Here is a 21,068-nt window from a genome sequence, read left to right as displayed (position 1 = left end):
AGTAACTCTTCTATTCATAAGCCACTATTTAGAGGAGCGGTATGATTGCTCTGGGGAATTTCCCTCCTATCAGTGAGGCAGCACAATGGGCCTCTGTATGTGTTGACTATATTGCATTTCTGTTTTGCTGGATAAAAGACTGGACTGAAAGAGGCAGACTGCTCCTTATGCCCCTGGTATGATGTTGCCATGGTAATCTGTTCTGATTTCTGCCTTTATAAAGAGAATTAGAAAAAATAAACTACCGTGTTTCCCCGAAAATAAGACATCCTCCGAAAATAAGACCTAGCACATGGAAAGATAAGACATCCCTTGAAAATAAGACCAAGGGCAAATTTGGGAGAAAAAATTAATATAAGACACTGTCTTATTTTCGGGGAAACAGGGTATCTTGTTGGTACCCAGAAACAATTTGGAAAGTGATGGACATACCTATTATACTAGGCATAGAAACAGGCTTAAATAGGGTGCTGTGTGACTTTAGATGCATACAAGGAATTTTTTAATATATATATATATATTTTTTTAATTGATTTAATAGAGGAATGGAGAGGAAGTGATAGAAACATCGATGATGAGAGAGAATCATTGGTTGGCTGCCTCCTGCATGCCCCCTACTGGGGCTTAGGCCAACAACCCGGGCATATGCTCTTGACCAGAATCAAACCCAAGACCCCAGTCTGCAGGCCAATGCTCTGTCCAACTGAGCCAAACCAGCTAGGGCCATATAGGCGATTTTTTTTTTAATATTTTTTATTTTAGAGAGAGAAAGAAACATCAATGATGAGAGAGAAACATTGATCGGCTGACTCCTGCATGCCCCCCAATGGGAACCGAGCCCATAACCTGAGCATGTGCCCTGACTGGGAATGGGAATGTGACCTCCTGGTTCATAGGTCGATGCTCAACCACTGAGCCATGCCAGTCAGGCCCATATAGGGGATTTTAAACCTGTAGTGATGGAGGCAGATGTTTGTGAATGCAGGCAGCTGGAGAAATACTTCAGGAATGAATTGGCATGGGTAAAACATGGTAGTGAATGTGAAGAATAAGCTTATAAACACAACTCATTTTTATGAGAGGTCATCTCTAGAAATAAGTGATCCGCTCCCTCACATTTTTCCATATTACAAAAGAAACCCATTTGAGGATGTCACCTATGTTGTCTGACTTCTCCGGACTGGCTTCTCTGGAATATTGGCATCAGGGCAGAAAAAATGAATTCTCATTAGTGCTACCCACACAATTGATAGTACTTTGCTCTGCCAGAGCAGTGGGCCACAGCTCTGCTGGTGGGGAGCCTCATGAAAAGTGGTCCTTGCTTGTTCTTCCCAGAGTCAGAGGGCACTTCTCCACAAGGAAACCTGACTTTCTGATATACGAAAAGGGAGCTACCTGCTTCACCCTCCCTGAGGCTGTCTGGTTGCTTTGGGAACAGGAAAGGGTATTACAAACCCACTGAGATTGATTTCCTCGCTGTCTCAGCAAGTGTTGGGTTTATCCAGGTTTGGGGGTTGGAGTGTAAATCATGTTGCCTGTGGAGACCCTCTTTTTGGAAATTATTCCAAGCCCTTTTTGAGCTGTTTCCTTCTTCCTATCCACTCAAAACTTCCCTCCAATTGGGAAATTGCCTAAGCTGCTAGGAGGCCAAGTAGAGGGAAAAGCAAGCACCACTGGCTAGGTAGCAAAGCAGTGTTTCTTTACCAGGTGATTTCCTTCATCCTAGATGCCAGTGACACAAAACAAGGTTTATAAACGGTTCTTGCTTTCCCCACAGGCCAAGACGACTGGAATGGGACCAGGCCGTCGCTGAAGGCCCCTCCATCTAGGCCAGTGAAGGGAGCATACAGAGAGCACCCATATGGACGTTATTAAAAACAAACATGAGGGGAAAATATCAGTTATGAGCAAAGTTGTTACTGATTTCTTGTATCTCCCAGGATTCCTGTTGCTTTACCCACAACAGACAAGTAATTGTCTAAGTGTTTTTCTTCGTGGTCCCCTTCTTCTCCCCATCTTACTCCATTCTTAACTCTGCATTCTGGCTTCTGTATGTAGTATTTTAAAATGAGTTAAAATAGATTTAGGAATATCGAATTAATTTTTTAAGTGTGTAGATGCTTTTTTTCTTTGTTGTTTAAATATAAACAGAAATGTACCTTTTATAATAAAAAAAAGTTGAGTAAAAAAAAAAAAAAAACACCACAAACCTGTTAGTTTCAAAAGTGACATTGCTTGCTTAAAGGTTCTGAAGTTAAGGCTTGTTAACTTTATCTTAGTTTTGATTTGAGGCATCCCGTATAGTTGTAGTTGCAGAATCCCAAACTAGGCTACATTTCAAAATTCAGGGCTGTTTAAGATTTAAAATCACAAATGTTAATGGCAATAGGTGCCACCATGTAAAAGTGAGCTCAGACGTCACTAAAAATGTTTCCTTTAAAAGCACATGGCGGTTGAATCTTAAGGTTAAATTTTAATATGAAAGATCCTCATGAATTAAATAGTTGATGCAATTTTAACATTAATTGACTTAAAAAACAACAAGATTAGGTTTGTAAAAATGACTTTTTCATTATGTGGGTTTTGAAATCTAGCCCCAGACATACAGTGTTGAGAGATACTTAGTGGAAAGTAGGCTTTGAAGCGTTTAATTGGGGGAGAGGGGTTTGCCACCTGAATTGAATTTGATGCAGAGCTTTTTAGCCACAGTCTTTAAATAATAGTACTAATAATTAAAGTTTCAGTATTTAAAAAGAAAGTGTTTTGTCCATCTGAGATTCTACACTCCATGAAAAGCTCATTTGGACACTGGGGCCAAAAGCTGACAATTTTTTTAAGTTTGACAGTTGTCAATATTGAACTGTTCCCAAGGTAGTCAATGAAGTATGTCTCAACACTAGCATGATATAAAAAGGGACACTGCAGCTGAATGAAAAAGGAATCAAAATCCACTTTGTACATAAGTTAAAGTCCTAATTGGATTTGTACCATTCTCCCATTTTGTTCTTGGAAGATTAAATGCTACATGTGTAAGTCTGCCTAAATAGGTAGCTTAAACTTATGTCAAAATGTCTGAAGCAGTTTGTCAATAAAGTTTAGTCCTTTTTTAATCAAAGTAAATGTGATGAATTGTCATTTTTGTGGGTGGACAATAAAATAGTTTTCTCTTTCAAATAAACTTAAATTAATTCTAAAGTTAATGGGCTTGTTAAAAGTTGGAGCTTGGAGACTTTCTTAAAAGTTGTGGTGGGAATTTTATTTTAAGTTTACCAAAAAAAGTTTATGAGTTGTTAAGTTTTAGTTTAAAAATAACCAAAGCTTTTTCACCCCCTGGAAGTTGTTGAAAACAGTTTAATCCTATCTGGAGAGAAAGAAACAAGTAATCAAAAACTTGGATTGGTTTCCATACAGAGGTGTCAATATTTAAAGAGCCAGCCACCTTGTTTGCATCTTCCCTTGGTGGTCCTAAAAGTGACACCAAATAATCTCTGTGAGATTGGAAAGAATAGCACCTGCTTTCGAGATGACAGTTCAGCAAACTCTGGGTACATTTACGGGTTTCCTTCTAATCCCAGAAATGCTATTAGTAAATCAGCTGGGCTGGGCAGGATCTGGCATGATAGGCTGGCTCTGTACTCCCTCCTGAGAGATCAAGAGGAAATGATGGAATTGGTTGGCCCTGTTTCCACTCCTCTATTAATTTTTAGGGTTTGCATGACTTCTCTAAGTGAGCCACCTAAAACTGCTCGGGGGTGAAAAATCCTCTTGTATGAAGTGCCAAGCTGCCTGCAGCAGTGCATGATGGACATTTTTTTCTTTTTAAAACACACCAACAAAAAATGTATTTATAGATTGTGATAAAGTGTAAATAACTGAATTTTCAACCATGGTTTGAAGTCAGCTTTCAGGGCATTATGTCTTGTTTTGATGAAAAGAGATCACTCTATACCCCCCTTTTTAAAGGAAAATTATCGCAAGAGAATCAGGATGTGTAAAGCTAACATGCATCGCAAAAAACCAAAGGTAACCTAAATGTCTGATTTTAATAGCACATATTTCTCTTTTACATAAACTGTGACAGCAACTTGCATAAACAATTCTTTAGCTGTTAATTTTAATGTTAAAACTTTGCAAAACTTGTTTAATAAAAATAGCTGTAAAAAGAAAAACCATATGCTGCCGCATAAATTAGCCATAACTCTTAATAATCCTGCCCATCACAAGTGAACTGTAATGTAACCTGGGCACAAAGTTTGACATCTTAAATGACACAATGTAAAATTTCAATGACTGTAGATTAGATATGCTCCCCAAAGTAAAGATTTCTGCTCAGCTATTTTAAAATGTACAAGGATGAGCCCCTATAGGTTCCCATATTGATATTCACAATGAAATGTTACTTAAAATTTCTTTAAAGTTGCATGTTTCTCTCCTGTACTGTGTAAACTGCATGCAGGATCTCTATCTTTTATTTTGTATGTCTTTAAAACTTCTTCTTCAAAAGACTGATCTCTTACTTCTCCATTTTCAGGTCATTGAAAACTCAAGACATTTCCTGGAGTAGAATGGGTATTAAAGACCCATGTCAGGTACGTTAAGGTGTCTTTCTATTAAGGATGTGAGACTTTTATCTATATATATAAAAGGCTCATGCACTAAGTGTCTAACCATCTAATCAGACACTATGACGCTGACCACCAGAGAGCAGACACTCAATGCAGGAGTTGCCATGATGTGCACTGCCATTTACAGAGAAATGGCGCCGTGGACCTGGCGCCCACAAAGCAACACTCGTCTTTCCCCAAGTGGGACACAGGCCCTGCCACCATCCCAGAGCGACAGCCCACCAAATCACAGCAGACACAGCCGAGACCCCATGACACGAAATGTGGCCCACAGCCCAGCCCTGCCTGGAAATGGTGGCTGTGGGCACTGGGTAATGACATCACATAGCGACGCACAGCTTCCTCTCCCTAGTGACTAGCCTCCTTGAAGTTTCTTCAGCCCAGGAACATGACTTGCTTTACAGCCAGGTGGAAACATTTTACACTTTAACCAAATGTCTGTGAAGTGTTTTCCCCATGCCTCATCTCTTTTCATTAGCAAGAAAATGGAGATTTAGAAACTTGACCCGACTGAAAAGAAATAAGGATTCTAGCCATGTTTGGTTTCTTTCTCCCTCAAGATCCAAGTTTTAGGAAGGGAGTATCAAACTGGATTTGTTTGATTCACCTACCCGTACTTTAGCAGTATGCTGTGCAAAAAAGTTCATTCCACAAAAGGAAGTCAGTGTTCTTAGGGTGGGGAAATGGATTCTGGGCAGTCAAAAAACAATTGTCCAGTAAAATCTGTATTTTACAGAAGTAGTTGAGTCTTAATTAGGTGAAGTGACTTCCCAGGATCACATAATTAGTATTATTCAAAATCAAGCCCAAGTTTATGTGTTGTCAGAACTTAACATCTTGATTTATATGATATTGCTTATAATCTAAGGAAAGGGATTTTTTTAATAGTAAAAATAACATCAGACCTGACAAAAACCTAGAATTGAATCTATGACCTTTCTTTTGGTTGGTGAAATTAAACAAATCACTTATCATATTTCTACATCTGGGAAGGAAGATAGTAATAATGTATACCTTTCTGTGGTTGGCGAACTGAAGGAGTTACGTATAAGGCCAACCAATTCAGTGCCCTATACATAGTAAGTATTAGTGCCGAAGCCAGTTTGGATCAGTGGTATAGCGTCGGTCTGCGGACTTAAAGGTCCTGTGTTCGATTCCGGTCGGGGACATGTACATTGGTTGCAGGCACATCCCCGGTGGGGGGTGTGCAGGAGGCAGCTGGTTGATGTTTCTCTCTCATCGACATTTCTAGCTCTCTATCTGTAAAAAAATCAATAAAATATATTTAAACATAGTAAGTATTAGTGTTCTTCCCCTGAGGAAGTTTAACCCCTTCCTGTTTGGGTTGTTGGCCTCACTTGTAACAACTTGAATGAGTTTCCTATTAAAGCCATCCAGGAACTAACTGGGTGATTTTTGCCCCTGAATGAGTTGTTAGGGTTCTGATAGCACTGAGGAGACAAGAACTACCTATTTAAGCCAAAGGCATGTTACAGTCTTTGACAGAGTAATTTGCCTTCTTGGATATCATTCCTTAGCCTTCCTTTTAGCCAGGAGCCTCTGAGATTTGAAGACTTTAAGGAAGGCCATTTGTCTTTAGCATGGTTTGGGGCATCCAGAAAATTCTGCATATATTAGTCAAATGAATGGGTAGATAAATTTAAGATAAAGTCCCTGAATTCAGAAAAGTTGTCTCAGTTCAGCCTCCGGTAGTCTTGAGAACAGACTTTGGGGAAAATGTCTTTCTTCATTTGGCCTGTAATTTGTGCTTGGAAAGGCAGATTTCATTATAGGAAGACCAGGCCTGTTCGTGTCTGCCTGCTCTGGTTGTGTAGTTTAATCAGTTGGTCCCAGTGTTTACTATAACTTCCTGTCACTACCTGTGAACCTAATACAGTTCTATAAGCTAATTTAGAACCAGCCAAGAATAGAACATATCCTAGCTCAGTCTCCTCATAGCCTTTGTCTTTGTTTTGACAAAAACAAAGCCCTTAACCTTTCTCATTTATCATCAGATGAAGTTGATAATAGCTAACAGTTATCACTATGTACATCATATCGGGTCTAGTAATAATTAATGTCGTTTTTAAACATTCGTTTAAAATCTTGCTTGGCGTTGACTTATATTGACATAACCTTCAATATTGACATAACCTTCAAACACGTGGTATCTACAGAACGTGTGAAGTGCAATTAACAAGTTTTGCTTGAAAAAGTTTGTGTTTGGTTTGGTTTTTGTTGCAAAACTAGGGTTAAGAAGATGGCGGATGAAGAGCATATTCGGCACTGCATGCTTTACGAGTTCCAATTAGGAAGAAAAGCAAGTGAGGCTGCAAAAAACATCTGTAGTGCTCTTGGTCAAGATGCAGTTAGCGCCAGAAAATGCCAGCGTTGGTTTGAGAAATTTCGCGAGGGAAATTTTTCGTTAGATGACAAGAGTGGTCGAGGCCGTGTGTCCAATTTTGATCAAGAAGCTCTTCAAGCTCTTTTGGTGCAAAATCCTCAAATTACCCAACAAGAGCTCGCGACAACTTTAAATTGTTCACAAAAAACAATTTCCAATCAATTGTGTGCACTTGGCAAAGTCCAAAAGTTTGGAAAATGGGTTCCTCATGAGTTGACCGACAACAACCATAATCAAAGAGTCACAATTTGCAGTTCGCTCCTCTCTCGTCAAAACCGTTAGCCGTTTTTAGAGCAAATTGTTACCGGAGATGAACAATGGGTGCTGTATGTTAATTTGAAAAGGCAGCCTCAATGGTTGGACAAAAATGAGGCTCCGCAGCCCACGCCAAAACCTGACTTGCATGCGAAAAGAGTGATGTGTGTTTGGTGGAATTTTAAAGGAATTCTTCATTATGAACTTTTACCATCTAACCAAACCATTGCAAGTGCAGTGTATAGTGCCCAGTTGGAAAGGTTAGCCCAAGCTTTAAGAGAAAAAGAACCCGCGCTGATTAATCGGAAGGGCGTAATTCTTCACCACGATGACGCACGACCGCATACTGCAAGAATCACTGCTGAAAAACTGCGCCAGTTGGAATGGGAAGTTCTCCCTCAACCTGCATATTCTCCTGATATTGCCCCTTCCGATTACCATTTGTTTCGTTCTTTGCAAAACTTTATTCTTGGAAAAAAATTTAATGAAGAATGCCTCAAAAATGCATTGACCGAATTTTTTGCATCAAAATCACAAGAATTTTACAACAGAGGGATTAAAATGCTTCCTGAGCGTTGGGCACAAGTAGTAGAAAACAACGGCAACTATATTGTTGATTAAATTTTGTTGTATTGTTTAAATAAATTTTATTTAAAAAGTATTAGAAAACGACATTAATTATTACTAGACCTAATAATATACTAAGCAGTTAATAAGGATTATTTCATTTGATCCTCTCTACCTTTTTCTTTTTTAATGAGATAAAATTCACATGATGTGATTTTTTAAAAAATATATATTTTTATAGATTTTAGAGAGGAAGGGAGCGAAACAGCAATGATGAGAAAACCATTGACCAGCTGCCTCTTGCACGCCCCCTACTGAGGATAAGCCGGCAACGTGCCCTTGACTGGAATCCACTCCAGGACCCTTCAGTCTGTAGGTTGATGCTCTCCACTGAGCCAAACCAGTTAGGGCAAAATGTATTATTAAGTACGGCAAAGAAAGAACAAAGACTATCAAACCAGCACAATGACACAATGGTTTTTTGTTTGTTTTTATATTGAATGTAAGATGCATCCTGATTCCAGAGATATTAAAATATGAAAATAAAATATGTCTTAGCTAGTACAGTATTTTGTCAATTCTAATATTCTTCTGTGTGACATGCACTGTCTTCTTCACATGTAGAGTAGCTACTATTCTCCCATTTTTACAAAGTGATGAAACTGAGGCCCAGAAAAATTAAAACACTTATCATGTAGCTGTTAATTAGAACTGGAATTCATCCTCAGGCAGTCTGATTTTAGAGGCTATAATCAGTCTTGACTACTAGGTTATATTGGTATTGAGGGGTTTTGCCTGTCAGCCCGAACCAACCCAGGATGCTTTCACCGTCATTCTGCATTCTGAAAGGAGGCTTATTCAGCAGGAATGTCATTACTAATGCAGTGAACATTTGCTGTGGTCACTTAGGGTCTTATGCTGGTTGTGCGGGGTCATGGGTCTGCAACAGTTCATAGTCTCTGCCTTCAAGAAACTCAGTCTAATGGGAGAGAGTAAGTCTTATAGTTATGGTAGTGTGTTATCATTTATGTTGCTGAACTGAGTATCAGCAGCTTGCAGGAGCTGGTGAGAAAGGCATTAAGGAGTGCTGAAGAAAGGGAGTGACAAAATTTTGTTATTAGTCCACACCTAAGGATATTTTTTCCATTGATTTTTTTTTTAGAGAGAGTGGAAAGGGGTGGGGGGGGGGGAGAGAGAGAGAGAGAGAGAGACATCAATGTGAGAGAGACATTGATTGGTTACCTCCTACACCACCTGGGATGGGGATCAGTCCTGCAACCAGTGTACGTGCTCTGGACCAGAATCAAACCCAAGACCCTACTGACCAGTGCTCTAACCACCGAGCAAACTGGCCAAGGAAGGAGTGGCAATTTTTTTTTTTTTTTTTTTACTATATTTTATTGATCTTTTACTGAGAGGAAGGGAGAGGGATAGAGAGCTAGAAACATCGATGAGAGAGAAATATTGACCAGCTGCCTCCTGTACATCCCCACCGGGGATGTGCCCGGAACCAATGTACATGCCTTTGACCAGAATCAAACCTGGGACCTTTCAGTCCACAGGCCGACGCTCTATCCACTGAGCCAAACCGGTTTTGGCAGGAGTGGCAAAATTTAAGTTGAGCCTTACAGTATAACTAAGAATTTACAGACAGACAGATAGGTTAGCAATAGCACTTTACTATGGCTTTAAACAGGCTAATTTCAAATTCTGCTTCCTCCAAAGCTACTAGCTTTCGGACTTTAGATGAGTTATCCTCTCCCAAGTCTCAGTTCCATCATCTGCAAAATGGGGTAATATCATTCATTTTACAAAATAATTGTAAAGATTGAGTGGTCTAATACGTGTGAAACATTCAACATGATATGTAGTAAGCACCCAATAAGTTCAGGTATAAATAGAGTCTGGCAGAGTAGGTTAGTGCTAATTTTGAAACGGTAAATGTTAGGGAAGGAATTTGGACTTTATTCTAAAGTTTAGGGAGCTATTGGTGTCCTTAAGCCAAGAACACATCTGTGTTTGCCGTTGTGCTGGTGAGGTAGGGGAGTAGGGGAAACAGAGAAGAAAAGCCTTCCGTAAGTGGCACCACTCCTTTGTGGGAGAGTGAAGGGTATAGTCTCCCCTCACTTTACATTCTTTCCTCTCCCTCTTTCCTGAAGGCCTTTTGGTTCATTCCTTTTTCAGAAAGAAAAATCATTTCTCCTCTCAGATAGTATTTGGGCTATATGAAGGTGGATGTTAAGCCTTCACCATATGTTGATAGTCTTCCCATGTCTGTCCCTTTCAGCTACTCAATTGGGTGAAACTCTGAATTTCCACTGATACAAACTCTGCTCTCACTATTCTGTCGTAAATGAGTGAAGTCTCTGCCTCCATTTTAAGCATTTGATTCTGACTAACTCTGGGCTGAGAATATTATATGTAGCATCCCCTTTCATTCTCACAGACAATCCTATGAAACAAAACTGGTGTGTAGATTAGGATAACCACGAGGTCCAAAAGCTGGAACTTACCCAAGTCTTTATGCTCTCACTGAGCTGCTTCCTAGAGTGGCAACAAGAAGATCCGTTTACATTCAAAGTAGTTCTCAGCTTTGGTACAGGGTGGGTGCACCTGGCTTGATTTCCAGACTCCTGAACTTGAAAGAATTGGACCCTTCTAATCTCAACTTCAATCTCTCTCTCTCTCTCTCTCTCTCTCTCTCTCTCTCTCTCTCTCTCTCTCTCTCTCTCTCTCTCTCTCCCCTCTTCCCCCCACCTTCTTCTTCCTCCCTCCCTTCAGATTCTTTTGTGCCTGTGGCATGTTTGAAACTAGTGCTAGCAAGCATCTGATGAATATTTAATAGTCTTGAACACACAGGCTGCATACAGCTGCCTTGAGATGGCAGCTGTTGGGGGGAGGGGAGGAAGTGTACTGCACTGCCTAGCTATTTCTTTTGTTTCCTGGTCTAGCCCTTTGGGAGCAAAGGCCTATGGTGAGTGCTGTACCCTAGTCCTATTATGGCCTGATTGCTGCCCTGGGCTCCCGGGAGGTTAAATTCAAGCAGCAGACCAAACCCCTTCGTTGGGGTAATGGGAGCAGATTATGTTCCCTCACATCTAGAATCAATTTCTCAACCCTGGGCTGGAGGTTCTCTAGGGCCTATTCTGCCTCTGAGACGGATAATGTGTTCTCATCCAGTGTTCTGCCAACTTCAGTTCTCTTTTCTAAAAGGGGGGAGACTTGTATCTGGAAGGGACTTGAATTTCATAGTCATGCTACTGGGTTTTAGCCTCTTAACGTTCCTTGACCACAAGAGCAGTAGTAGCCTCTGAGCAGTAGGTGTTCGACTCATTCCTAGCCTACACTGGCGATTGGCTGATCTCAGGCAGGCATTAGGCAGGTGAGTTCTCAGATACTCAAGCATCTTTGTGCTTCCCTAGACCTAGGGGAGCTTTTTCCTTTAAGAAGACCTTGCTGTTTCCAGGGCAGATTTGGAGAGGTTATGGGGTCTCCTGAAAAAAGACAGCCTGTTTGAGTTGTTTCTAGGCTGTGTGTGAGCCATGGCCAAAGTATCTCCCCAGATTAATCGGGTAAGCAGAGCACACCACCAGAAATGTGGGCACTGTTTCTGTTTATACTGTGTTAAGATGCCTGAATTAGCTGTTCCCTTGTCAACCTCTTGAGCCCACTTAGGTCCACCTCAGGATAGCCAGTTTCTTCCCCCTATGCACCATGAGTAAGAACTTGAGATCAAAGTATTTGGGTTCAGCCCTGACTAATATGGCTCAGTTGGAGTGTTGTTCCATACACTGAAAGGTTGCCGATTTGATCCCCAGTCAGGGCACATATCTGGATTCAGATACAGGGCCAAATCTTCTCTTGGGTTTTCTGACTCCTGCAGGTTTCTTGCTTTCTACTCATGGTCCAGCTTTAGCTATAAAATGGGTGCTATCCATTTCTCAGGCTCTCTGGAGTTGGAAAAGAGGAAACAATTTGCATCAGCCTTTGAGAAAGAAATACCTATGCTCTGATATGATTCATCATAAGCTTCTGTCCAGATATCAGTACACATGGCTCCTTTTATTCATTTTTCTTAATGCATTCACTCTTACAAACAGGAACACCTACTATGGACTAGACACTAGAGAGAGAGTGATAAGTAAGCAAGATAAAATTGGTCTCTGGCCAAAACAGGTTTGGCTCAGTGGATAGAGCGTCGGCCTGCAGACTGAAAGGTCCGGGTTCGATTCTGGTCAAGGGCATGTTCCTTCGTTGCAGGCACATCCCCAGTAGGAGGTGTGCAGGAGGCAGCTGATCGATGTATCTTTCTCATCGATGTTTCTAACTCTATCCCTCTACCTTCTCTGTAAAAAAAATCAATAAAATATATATATTTTTAAGTTGGTCTCTGGCCTCATGGAGGTTACAGTATATTTGAGGAGCCCTGGCTGGGTAGCTCAGTTGATTAGAGCATCATACCATTACACCAAGGTTTCGGGTTCAGTCCCCAATTAGGGCACATACAAGAAACAACCAAAGAATCTTATGTAATAAAAGTCTAAGTGACCATTATAATTGAATGACCAGTTGCTGTGATGCCCACTGACCACCAGGGGCAGAAGCTCAATGCAGGAGCTGTGTGCTCCCACAGGGGGGGAGCGCTGCTCGGCCAGGACGGGCTCATGGCTGGTAGCACAGTGGTGGTGGCATGAGCCTCGACCACCTCCGTGGCAGTGCTGAGGAGCAGCGAGCTCAGCAGGAAGAAGCCTGCTGCTAAGGACCAGTGAGCAGGTGGGTGGTAAGGAGTGAGGGGTCCCGGACTGCAAGAGGGTTGTCTGACTGCTGACTTAAGCCCAATCCCGCATTTCATGCACTAGGCATCTAGTGTATAAACAAGTGGAAAAACAAATTGATTTCTCCACCCCCTCCCTCAATAAACAATTTTTTAAGAAACTAAAAACAGTATATTTGGAGAAACATAAAACTCTCATAAATAACATGTTATATCAATTGTAATCTGTGCCATGACAGAAAAAGAATAGGGTGCTATGAACTAACAACAAGGAGCTAACAACTGGGGTTTTCCTTGAGGAAATTATGTTTAAGCTGACATCTAAAAGGAAGAGCAGCCTGGCGTGACTCAGTGGTTGACCTATGAACCAGGAGGTCACAGTTTGATTCCCAATCAGGGCAGATGCCTGTGTTGTGGGCTCAAACCCCAGTAGAGGCACGTAGGAGGCAGCCAATCAATGATTCTCATCATTGGTGTTTCTATCTCTCTCTGGTTTTTTTTCCCCTTCCTCTCTGAAATCAATAAAATTATTTTTTTTTTTTTAAGAAATCTGTATTTTAAAAAAATAAAAGCAAAAAAAATAAAATAAAAGGAAGAATTACCTAGGTAGAAGGCTTGGGAAAGGGCATGGAGCACATTATAGACAGAGGGTTGGCCCTGAACTAGATTCAATTAAGATGAGGTAAGAATGTGGGCCTTATTCTGTGTTCTTCACTGAAGACAATTGAATCCGGGAGTGACAGGAAGGGGAATGACATGATTAGATTTCTGGTTTTTAAACTTCTTTCTTCTTTTGAAGTTCTTTATTCATTTGGTTCTTTTTCATATCTCGGGGAGAGCAGGAAGCATTTTCCCTTTTGTATAATTGGGGTCCCAAAGCTTGTATAACTAAAAACCCCAAAGGTTTAGTTGATTCTGCCCTGGATCACTCAGCTGAGACCAAGGCTGGGAGGTATAAGGTGTGAGGGTCCGTATGTTTGACATGAAAAGAGAGCTCATAGCCGGGACCGGTTTGGCTCAGTGGATAGAGCGTCGGCCTGCGGACTGAAAGGTCCCGGGTTCAATTCCGGTTAAGGGCATGTACCTTGGTTGCGGGCACATCTCCAGTGGGGGGTGTGCAAGAGGCAGCTGATCGATGATTCTCTCTCATCGATGTTTCTGGCTCTCTCTCCCTCTCTCTTCCTCTCTGTGAAAAATCAATAAAATATATTTTTAAAAAAAGAAAAGAGAGCTCATAGGCTATGGACTTCTATTTGCTACTCATCTGTGCACCTACAATAGAAATCTTGTATTGAATGAAACAACTGCAGTTGTCCTGTGTTGTGGGAGGTTGTAAGGGAGGCAGCCTGGCCATATGGGTGGCAGGGAAGCCCCTGATAAGGCAGTTTCATGTTTCTTAATTTTCTGCTTGTGTCTTTGCAGCTATCAGAGGACTCCAGAAACTGGGAAAGCTGCCTGCTGTGTCAAGGCTGGCCTGAGGGTATTTGCTGAGCACAGAGAAACACCAGAGAGATCACCAGTCTGTTCTCAGCCACTTCATTGATATGTCTGATTTACACACAGAAAGCCAGTTAGGATCCCCTAAGAGTCTCTAGGACCAGAATGAAGTCCTCAGGGTTGCAGGGGACTATGATACTAACAGTTAAACATCTCAGAACTTGAAAAAGTTGAAGGGGAGCCCAGCCAATGTGGCTCAGTGACTGAGCATTGACCCATGAGCCAGGAGGTCCAGGTTCGGTTCCCGGTCAGGGCACATGCCCAGGTTGCAGGCTTGGTCTCCAGTAGGGGATGTGCAGGAGACAGACAATATTTCTCTCTCATCGATGTTTCTCTCTCTTCCTCTCTCTAAAAATCAATAAAATACTTTTTTTTTATTTTTAATGTTGAAAGGGACTAACAGTATCCTCATTATGGCCTCCTAAATCTGAATAAACTGGCAACTAACTTCTGTGTCATTCCCAGTTTCCCTGCTTCACCTTAGCCTCCAACAGAACTGGCTAGAACACCCTACCTATACCTCACCACCTCCTATTTCCCTCCCTGCCACACCTGTGTCGTGCCAGCCTGGGGCCCTTGGACGCTTCCAGAGGGCTCCTAGAGAGAAGCTGGTCACCAACTCCATAGCAGGCTGAGGAAAGCTAAGTGAGAAGGTTTGGTTATTTTGGGCAAATTATTTAACCTCTACACCTGTTTTTCTCTTCATTGTTGATAAGTTACTCAAAAAACTCTTTAAGGGTAGGACTTTAATTCTTGTACTGTAACCCTTCCCCAGCATATATCTGGCAATGAGGGGCTCAATAAAGTTTCGGTTAAGTGATAAATGGTCCCACTCTCAACTTTGAGAGAGAACCAAAGCTTCCCGTTAGGGCTCCCACTTACCTTCTACCGTTTCCCCGAAAATAAGACAGTGTCATATATTAATTTTTTCTCCCAAAGTTGCGCTAGGTCTTATTTTCAGGTGATGTCTTATCTTTCACACACTAGGTCTTATTTTCGGAGGAAGTCTTATTTTCGGGGAAGCATGGTAGTTACACATTAGGCTAGCTATTTGCCCTAACAGTTCTCTTGAAAGAATGGAAAGTCAAGTTTTGATATAGACTTCCAATTTCCTATGACCTAATGTCTAGGCTGGTTTTACAATGAGGTTTCTGAGAGGTCCATAAGGACCTCTCCTCGTACACTCTTCTTTTAACGCCTTTTGGCTTTTTATCCTAACAAGGGATCAAGGAGAAGGGCTGAGTTTAGGAAGAGAGCCTGTCTGCCTTTTAACTGAGCCTATGACATGGTAATAAGCTTAGATTTATTCTTAGCAGGAAAAGGATAATGAAATCAGCATTACTTTGGGCAAGTTATTTAACCTCTGAGCACATTTTTATATCTTGATTACTATAAATAACAGCTAATAATTTATTGAATGCTTAGTATGTACTAGGTACTACATCAAGCATTTATATCCACTGTTTCACTTACTCTCCCATTTCATTATACTCATTTTGCATATGAGGAAACAGATGTTCAAGGAGGATAAATAGCAGTGCCTAAAGTTAAAAATAAGGGCTATCAGCCAAAAACTGGTTTGGCTCAGTGGATAGAGCGTTGGCCTGCGGACTGAAAGGTCTTGGATTTGGTTCCGGTTCGGTCAAGGGCATGTTCCTTAGTTGCAGGCACATCCTCAGTGGGGGGTGTGCAAGAGGCAGCTGATCGATGATTCTCTCACATCTATGTTTCTAACTCCCTCTCTCTTCCTCTCTGTAAAAAAATCAATAAAATATATATATTTTTTAAATATATTTTTTATTGATTTTTTACAGAAAGGAAGGGGGAGAGAGAGAGCTAGAAACATTGATGAGAGAGAAGCATCGACCAGCTGCCTCTTGCACACCCCCTGCCGGGGATGTGCCCACAACCAATGTACATGCCCTTGACCGGAATCGAACCTGGGACCTTTCAGTCCACAGACCAACGCTCTACCACTGAGCCAAACCGGTTTCGGCTAAAATATATATATATATATATACATATATATATATATATTTTTTTTTTTTTTAAAGGAGTAGAAAACAGTGGCAACACTTCTAAAAAATAAATAAATAAGGGCTATCTGCTCTTCCTGGTGTTGCTTAGCAGTTAGACAGTTGGATTCCCAGGGCTTGTATCTGGATTGCAAGTTTCGATCCCCAGGCGCCAGTGGGACGCATGCAGAAGGCAACCAATGTGTCTCATATCGATGTTTCTCCCCCTCCCTGCCCTCCCATCCACTGTCTAAAAAATAATGGAAAAAATAGTCTCGAGTGAGGATTAACCAAAAATAAATAAAAGGGTGGCTATCAGATTTTCATAGTCCCTGCTTTTGACCTATTTGTACCTCTTCCAGCCACAACTATTTTTAAAGCAGTAAAACATTGTGTTTGTATAAAAGATTTGTTAAGGATGACAAACCATCAGGTTTATCCAGAACTGAGCGAGTTCCTGGGATGTGAAGGAGTTAGGGAATCATATGACATCCTGGTCATTGGTAAAAAGCCACAGAGCTGGTGTCACTGTCTGAGAAGCAGCTAGGTTCCTAGGCAGCCATATGCTCAACCCCAAATACAGAATATCTACTTGGGAGCCAGGCAATCTTGCAGAAAGCTCACAGGGGTATAGCCAAACAAGTCTGGATTCAAATCCTAGCTCATCACCCGTGTTTTTCAGGGCCTGATTACTCGGTAAAAGTGGGATAATAATTCTTATCCACAGAATGGGATCTGAGAAGCAAATGGGATGTGTGTGAAATACCTAGCACAGAGTCTATACACAATACTGTTCAACGCTTGAATTCCTTCCTCCTCTTATCTGGCTTGTGTTTCTCACCCAGTCCAGTCACCTGTCACAGACTCCTCCCTCCTTGCACTAACACTTGCAGCCTTAGGGAGCTTCCTGCGAGAGCCCTCCTGACCCTGGATTTGTCCCACACACCCAGCTGCCCTGCATGTCAGTCACTTTTCTGGACAAGCAGAGAAGGGATGACATCAACTTTCTCCCTTCCCCCCATCGAAGCCTCTGGACTGTTTTGAGCCATAAATATTTTAGCTGGGTTTTTCTCCGGCTGTTGCCAGGGTGATGGGCTCTCAGGAGACTAGGGTAGGAGTGTGGCGGCTGGGCTAGAGCCTGGGGCCTCGCAGCAGAGCGGGGGCCTCGCAGGAGCTGTGGGTATGAAACCTGGCCAAGAGCCATTGTTGCTGAGGCGGTTCTGAGGGCTCTTGCTCTGTCGGCCTGCCTTCCCTTTCCTGGGCCCCTCAAAGCCACTCACTGCTTCAGGCCCAACTCTGCCCTTGAATGCTTTTTGATCTTGGTTAAATTGCTAAATGTCTCTAGGCTTTCACTTTAATATTTGCAACACAAAAATCCCCATTTCTCTCACTGTGGGTTAGCAGAGAGGACAAAGGAAGTTTTGTAAAAAATTGTATGAAGTGCTAAGCTACAGCCCGTAACCCTTTCTGATAGACCTGAAGGTTAGAGGCCTGAGGCAATGAAGGTGCCACTATAATGACCGATTATCGGATATGGCACTGCCTAGCCTTCCGCACACTGCAGCCCTGTTCCTTCTCTACAGTTCCCAGATCTAGATAGACTGCCTGGCCTGGCACCCATATCCTAAGGAGTTGGACTCCTTGTAAGCAGAGTTGGTGAAAGCCCTTTTTCCTTGAGACAGTAATTCAGGTCCCCAAACATCACAGAGATCTTACATCTGGCTAGCTGCTCAGCTCTAGGTTGTAGCAACATATCCAACCACTGTCCTTAAGATGGATCTAAATGCCAAGACCTGTTTGGCTCAGTGGATGGAGCGTCTGCCTGCAGACTGTGGGGTCCCGGGAGTGTGTGTGTGGGGCGGCTGATCGATGTTTCTCATAGATATTTCTGGCTCTCTATCCCTCTCCCTCTCTGTAAAAAATAAATAAACAAACAAATAAATAAATAAAAGATGAGTCTAAGAAGGAGGAGCCAGATCCATGCCCCACTCCTATCATTGAGACTCTGGATTGGGTTCAGGATTCCACACCCCTGCCCAGACTTGCCCACCACAATTTTCCTGTGGAGCTAGGAGCTCTGATTCCTATGTATGAGCTCCCTCTGGTGGTTGTTATGTGCCTTGCAGAAATACAAGATCTCAAATGTGAGGCCATTTGAATTACAGGCCACCCTGAGAGGTGGGATGGTTTGCTCTATCCAACCTCTGTCTCCAACTTGTAAGACAGCCATTCCGTTTCTTCTATAGGATATCTCTCCCATATGTTTGTTTCTCTCTGTCGTTAATCCTCACAATTCAGCGAGATAGGAATTATCCTAAATTTACAGATGAAATGGGCTTAGTGAGTTTAAATCAACTTCAAACTCTTCAATGTATGTAACATTTGAGATCCCCAAGTTATATAAACTTAATCTATTTTTCCAGCCTCATCTTCACTTACTCTCAAGCTAAAATGGACTTGCTCTTCTGGAACATAACCTCTGGACCTTTGCTCATGCTGTTCTTTCTATCTTCATTGCCCACCCCCACCAAGTACATTACCTAACAGAATCCTATTTTAAAAAAACTGAAGAAATTATTATTTTTTAAAGCTTGCATACATTATCTTTGTAATAATCAAATGGAAGACAAACGTCTGGATGACAATGGGTGGGTAGCCCTAAGATGTGGAAGGTGGACAGGGGAGACTAACGTATACGTGACGTGAGAATGGCTCCGGAAATTAGAACCTGGATTCTCTCTTGTGGGCTCTTATAGTAAGAATCACATGTAAGTATTATTTTTTAAAGAATATCGTTGAGCCAAAACCGGTTTGGCTCGGTGAATAGAGCGTCGGCCTGCGGACTGAGGGGTCCCAGGTTTGATTCCGGTCAAGGGCATGTACCTTAGTTATAGGCATATCCCCGGTGGGGGGGGGGGTGTAGGAGGCAGCTGATAAATGTTTCTCTCTCATCGATGTTTCTGGCTCTCTATTCCTCTTTCTTACTCTCTGTAAAAAATAAAATATATAAAAATTAAAAAAAAAAAAAAGAATGTTGTTGAGCCCTGACTGAGTGGCTCAGTTGATTGGAGCATTGTCCCATATACCAAAAGGTTGCAGGTTCAATTCCTGGTCAGGGCACGTACCTAGGTTGCAGGATCAATCCCCAGTCAGGGCATGTATGGGAGGCAACCAATGTTTCTCATATTGATGCTTCTCTCTCTATCCCTCTTTAAAAACATCCCTAGCCAGTTTGGCTCAGTGGATAGAGCATTGGCCTGCGGACCAAAGGGTCCCAGGTTTGATTGCAGTCAAGGGTACATATTTCAGTTGCAGGATCCTCCCTGGGCCAGGCCCTGGTCAGGGCATGAGCAGAAGACAACCATTTGATGTGTTTCTCTTACAATGATATTTCTCAGTCTTTCCCTCTCTCTTCCACTCCCTCTAAATATCAATGAAAAAAATACCCTTAGGTGAGGATTAAATAAATATAAATAAAATTAATAAAAACATATCCTTGGATGAGAATTTTTTAAAAAAAGAATATAGTTGAATACAATATTAGTTTCAGGTGTACAACATAGTGATTCAACATTTAAATACATTATAAAGTAGTCACATTAAGTATAGTAACTATCTGTCACCCTACAAAGTTATTACAATATTATTGAATAGCCTTGGAAGTGTGGCTCAGTTGGTTAAAAGTCATCCCATGCACCAAAAGGTCAAAGGTTCGATTCTTGGTCAGAGCACATGCCTGGGTTGCAGGCTCAGTCCCCAGTAGGGGGTGTGTAGGAGGCAGCCAGTCAATGTACCACTCTCACATTGATGTTTCTATCTCTCCCTCTCTCTCTCTAAAATCATTAAAAACTATTTTTTGTTGACTCTATTCCCTATACTGTACATCACATCCCTGTGACTTATTTATGTTATTTTTAAATATATTTTATTGATTTTGTACAGAGAGGAAGGGAGAAAGATAGAGAGTTAGAAACATCGATGAGAGAGAGTCATCGATCAGCTGCCTCTTGCACACCCCCTACTGGAGATATGCCCGCAACCAAGGTACATGCCCTTGACCGGAATCGAACCCGGGACCCTTCAGTCCCCAAGCCAACGCTCTACCCATTGAGCCAAACCGGTTTCGGCTATTTATGTTATTTTTAAAATTACTTTCTATTTCTATAGCATTCTTTTTTTAAAAAAAAAATATATATATATACACACACACACACACACACACACACACACTCTTATTGATTTCAGAGAGAAAGGGAGAGGGAGAAAGAGAAGAAAAAAAAATTAGTGATGAGAGAGAGACATTGACTGGCTGCCTCCTGCATGTTCCCCCATCCCCATTTCCCTCTGGCAACCACAGGTTCTCTCTGAGTTCACTTGTTCATTTCTTTTGCTGTTTAGATTCCACATATATATGAAATCATACAGTATTTGTCTTTTCTTTATTTCACTTAGTACATTATCCTCTAAGTCCACCCATGCTGCAGATAGCAAGATTTAATTATTTTCAATGGCTAAATAATATGCTACTGTATATCACATCATCTTTATCCATTCATCTATCAATAGACACTTAGATTGCTTCCATATCTGGGTGCATATCTTTTCAAATTAGTGTTTTCATTTTTGGATAAACACCCAGAGGTTGAATTGCAGGGTTGTATGGTAGTTCTATTTTTTTACTTTTTGAAGAGCTTCCAAACTTTTCCATAGCGGCTGCTCTACTTTATATTTCCATGAGCAGTGAACAAAGGTTCCCTAAATATTCTTTTTTTTTTTTTTAAGAAATATTACTGTTGCTGGGTGTTTGTTTGTTTTGGTTAATCCTCACCCAAGGGCATTTTTCCATTGATTTTTTAAAATATATTTTTTATTGATTTTGTACAGAGAGGAAGGGAGAGAGATAGAGAGTTAGAAACATCGATGAGAGAGAG

The 21,068-nt window shown here is 41.5% G+C and overlaps 2 protein-coding genes across 5 annotated transcripts in view; both read left to right on the top strand.

Moving 5' to 3' along the window:
• Nucleotides 1-14,139, top strand: part of KHDRBS1 (KH RNA binding domain containing, signal transduction associated 1) — a 38,703-nt gene extending 24,564 nt beyond the window's left edge. The window contains exons 9-12 of one of the 4 annotated variants that reach the window (XR_004989366.2): nt 1,778-1,970; nt 3,964-4,023; nt 4,532-4,589; nt 14,048-14,139. Coding sequence is in view for 1 of the 4 variants with exons in the window: in XM_036446425.2 (XP_036302318.1) it covers nt 1,778-1,875 (98 nt within the window). In the remaining 3 variants the exon portion in view is untranslated. Of the gene's footprint in view, nt 1-1,777; nt 3,116-3,963; nt 4,024-4,531; nt 4,590-14,047 lie in introns of those variants that run through there. The other 3 variants (XR_004989365.2, XR_004989367.2, XM_036446425.2) reach the window with 3 other exon arrangements.
• Nucleotides 14,140-14,295: 156 nt separating this feature from the next.
• The window catches only part of TMEM39B (transmembrane protein 39B), a 29,449-nt gene continuing 22,676 nt past the window's right edge, over nt 14,296-21,068 (top strand). The window contains exon 1 of the mRNA XM_045584920.1: nt 14,296-14,775. The gene's annotated coding sequence lies outside the window, so the exon portion shown is untranslated. The remainder of the gene's footprint in view (nt 14,776-21,068) is intronic.

Source organism: Pipistrellus kuhlii, unplaced genomic scaffold (genome assembly GCF_014108245.1).
Source record: "Pipistrellus kuhlii isolate mPipKuh1 unplaced genomic scaffold, mPipKuh1.p scaffold_m20_p_2, whole genome shotgun sequence".
NCBI classification, from domain to species: Eukaryota; Metazoa; Chordata; class Mammalia; order Chiroptera; family Vespertilionidae; genus Pipistrellus; species Pipistrellus kuhlii.
This window is presented reverse-complemented; position numbering and strand designations above follow the sequence as displayed.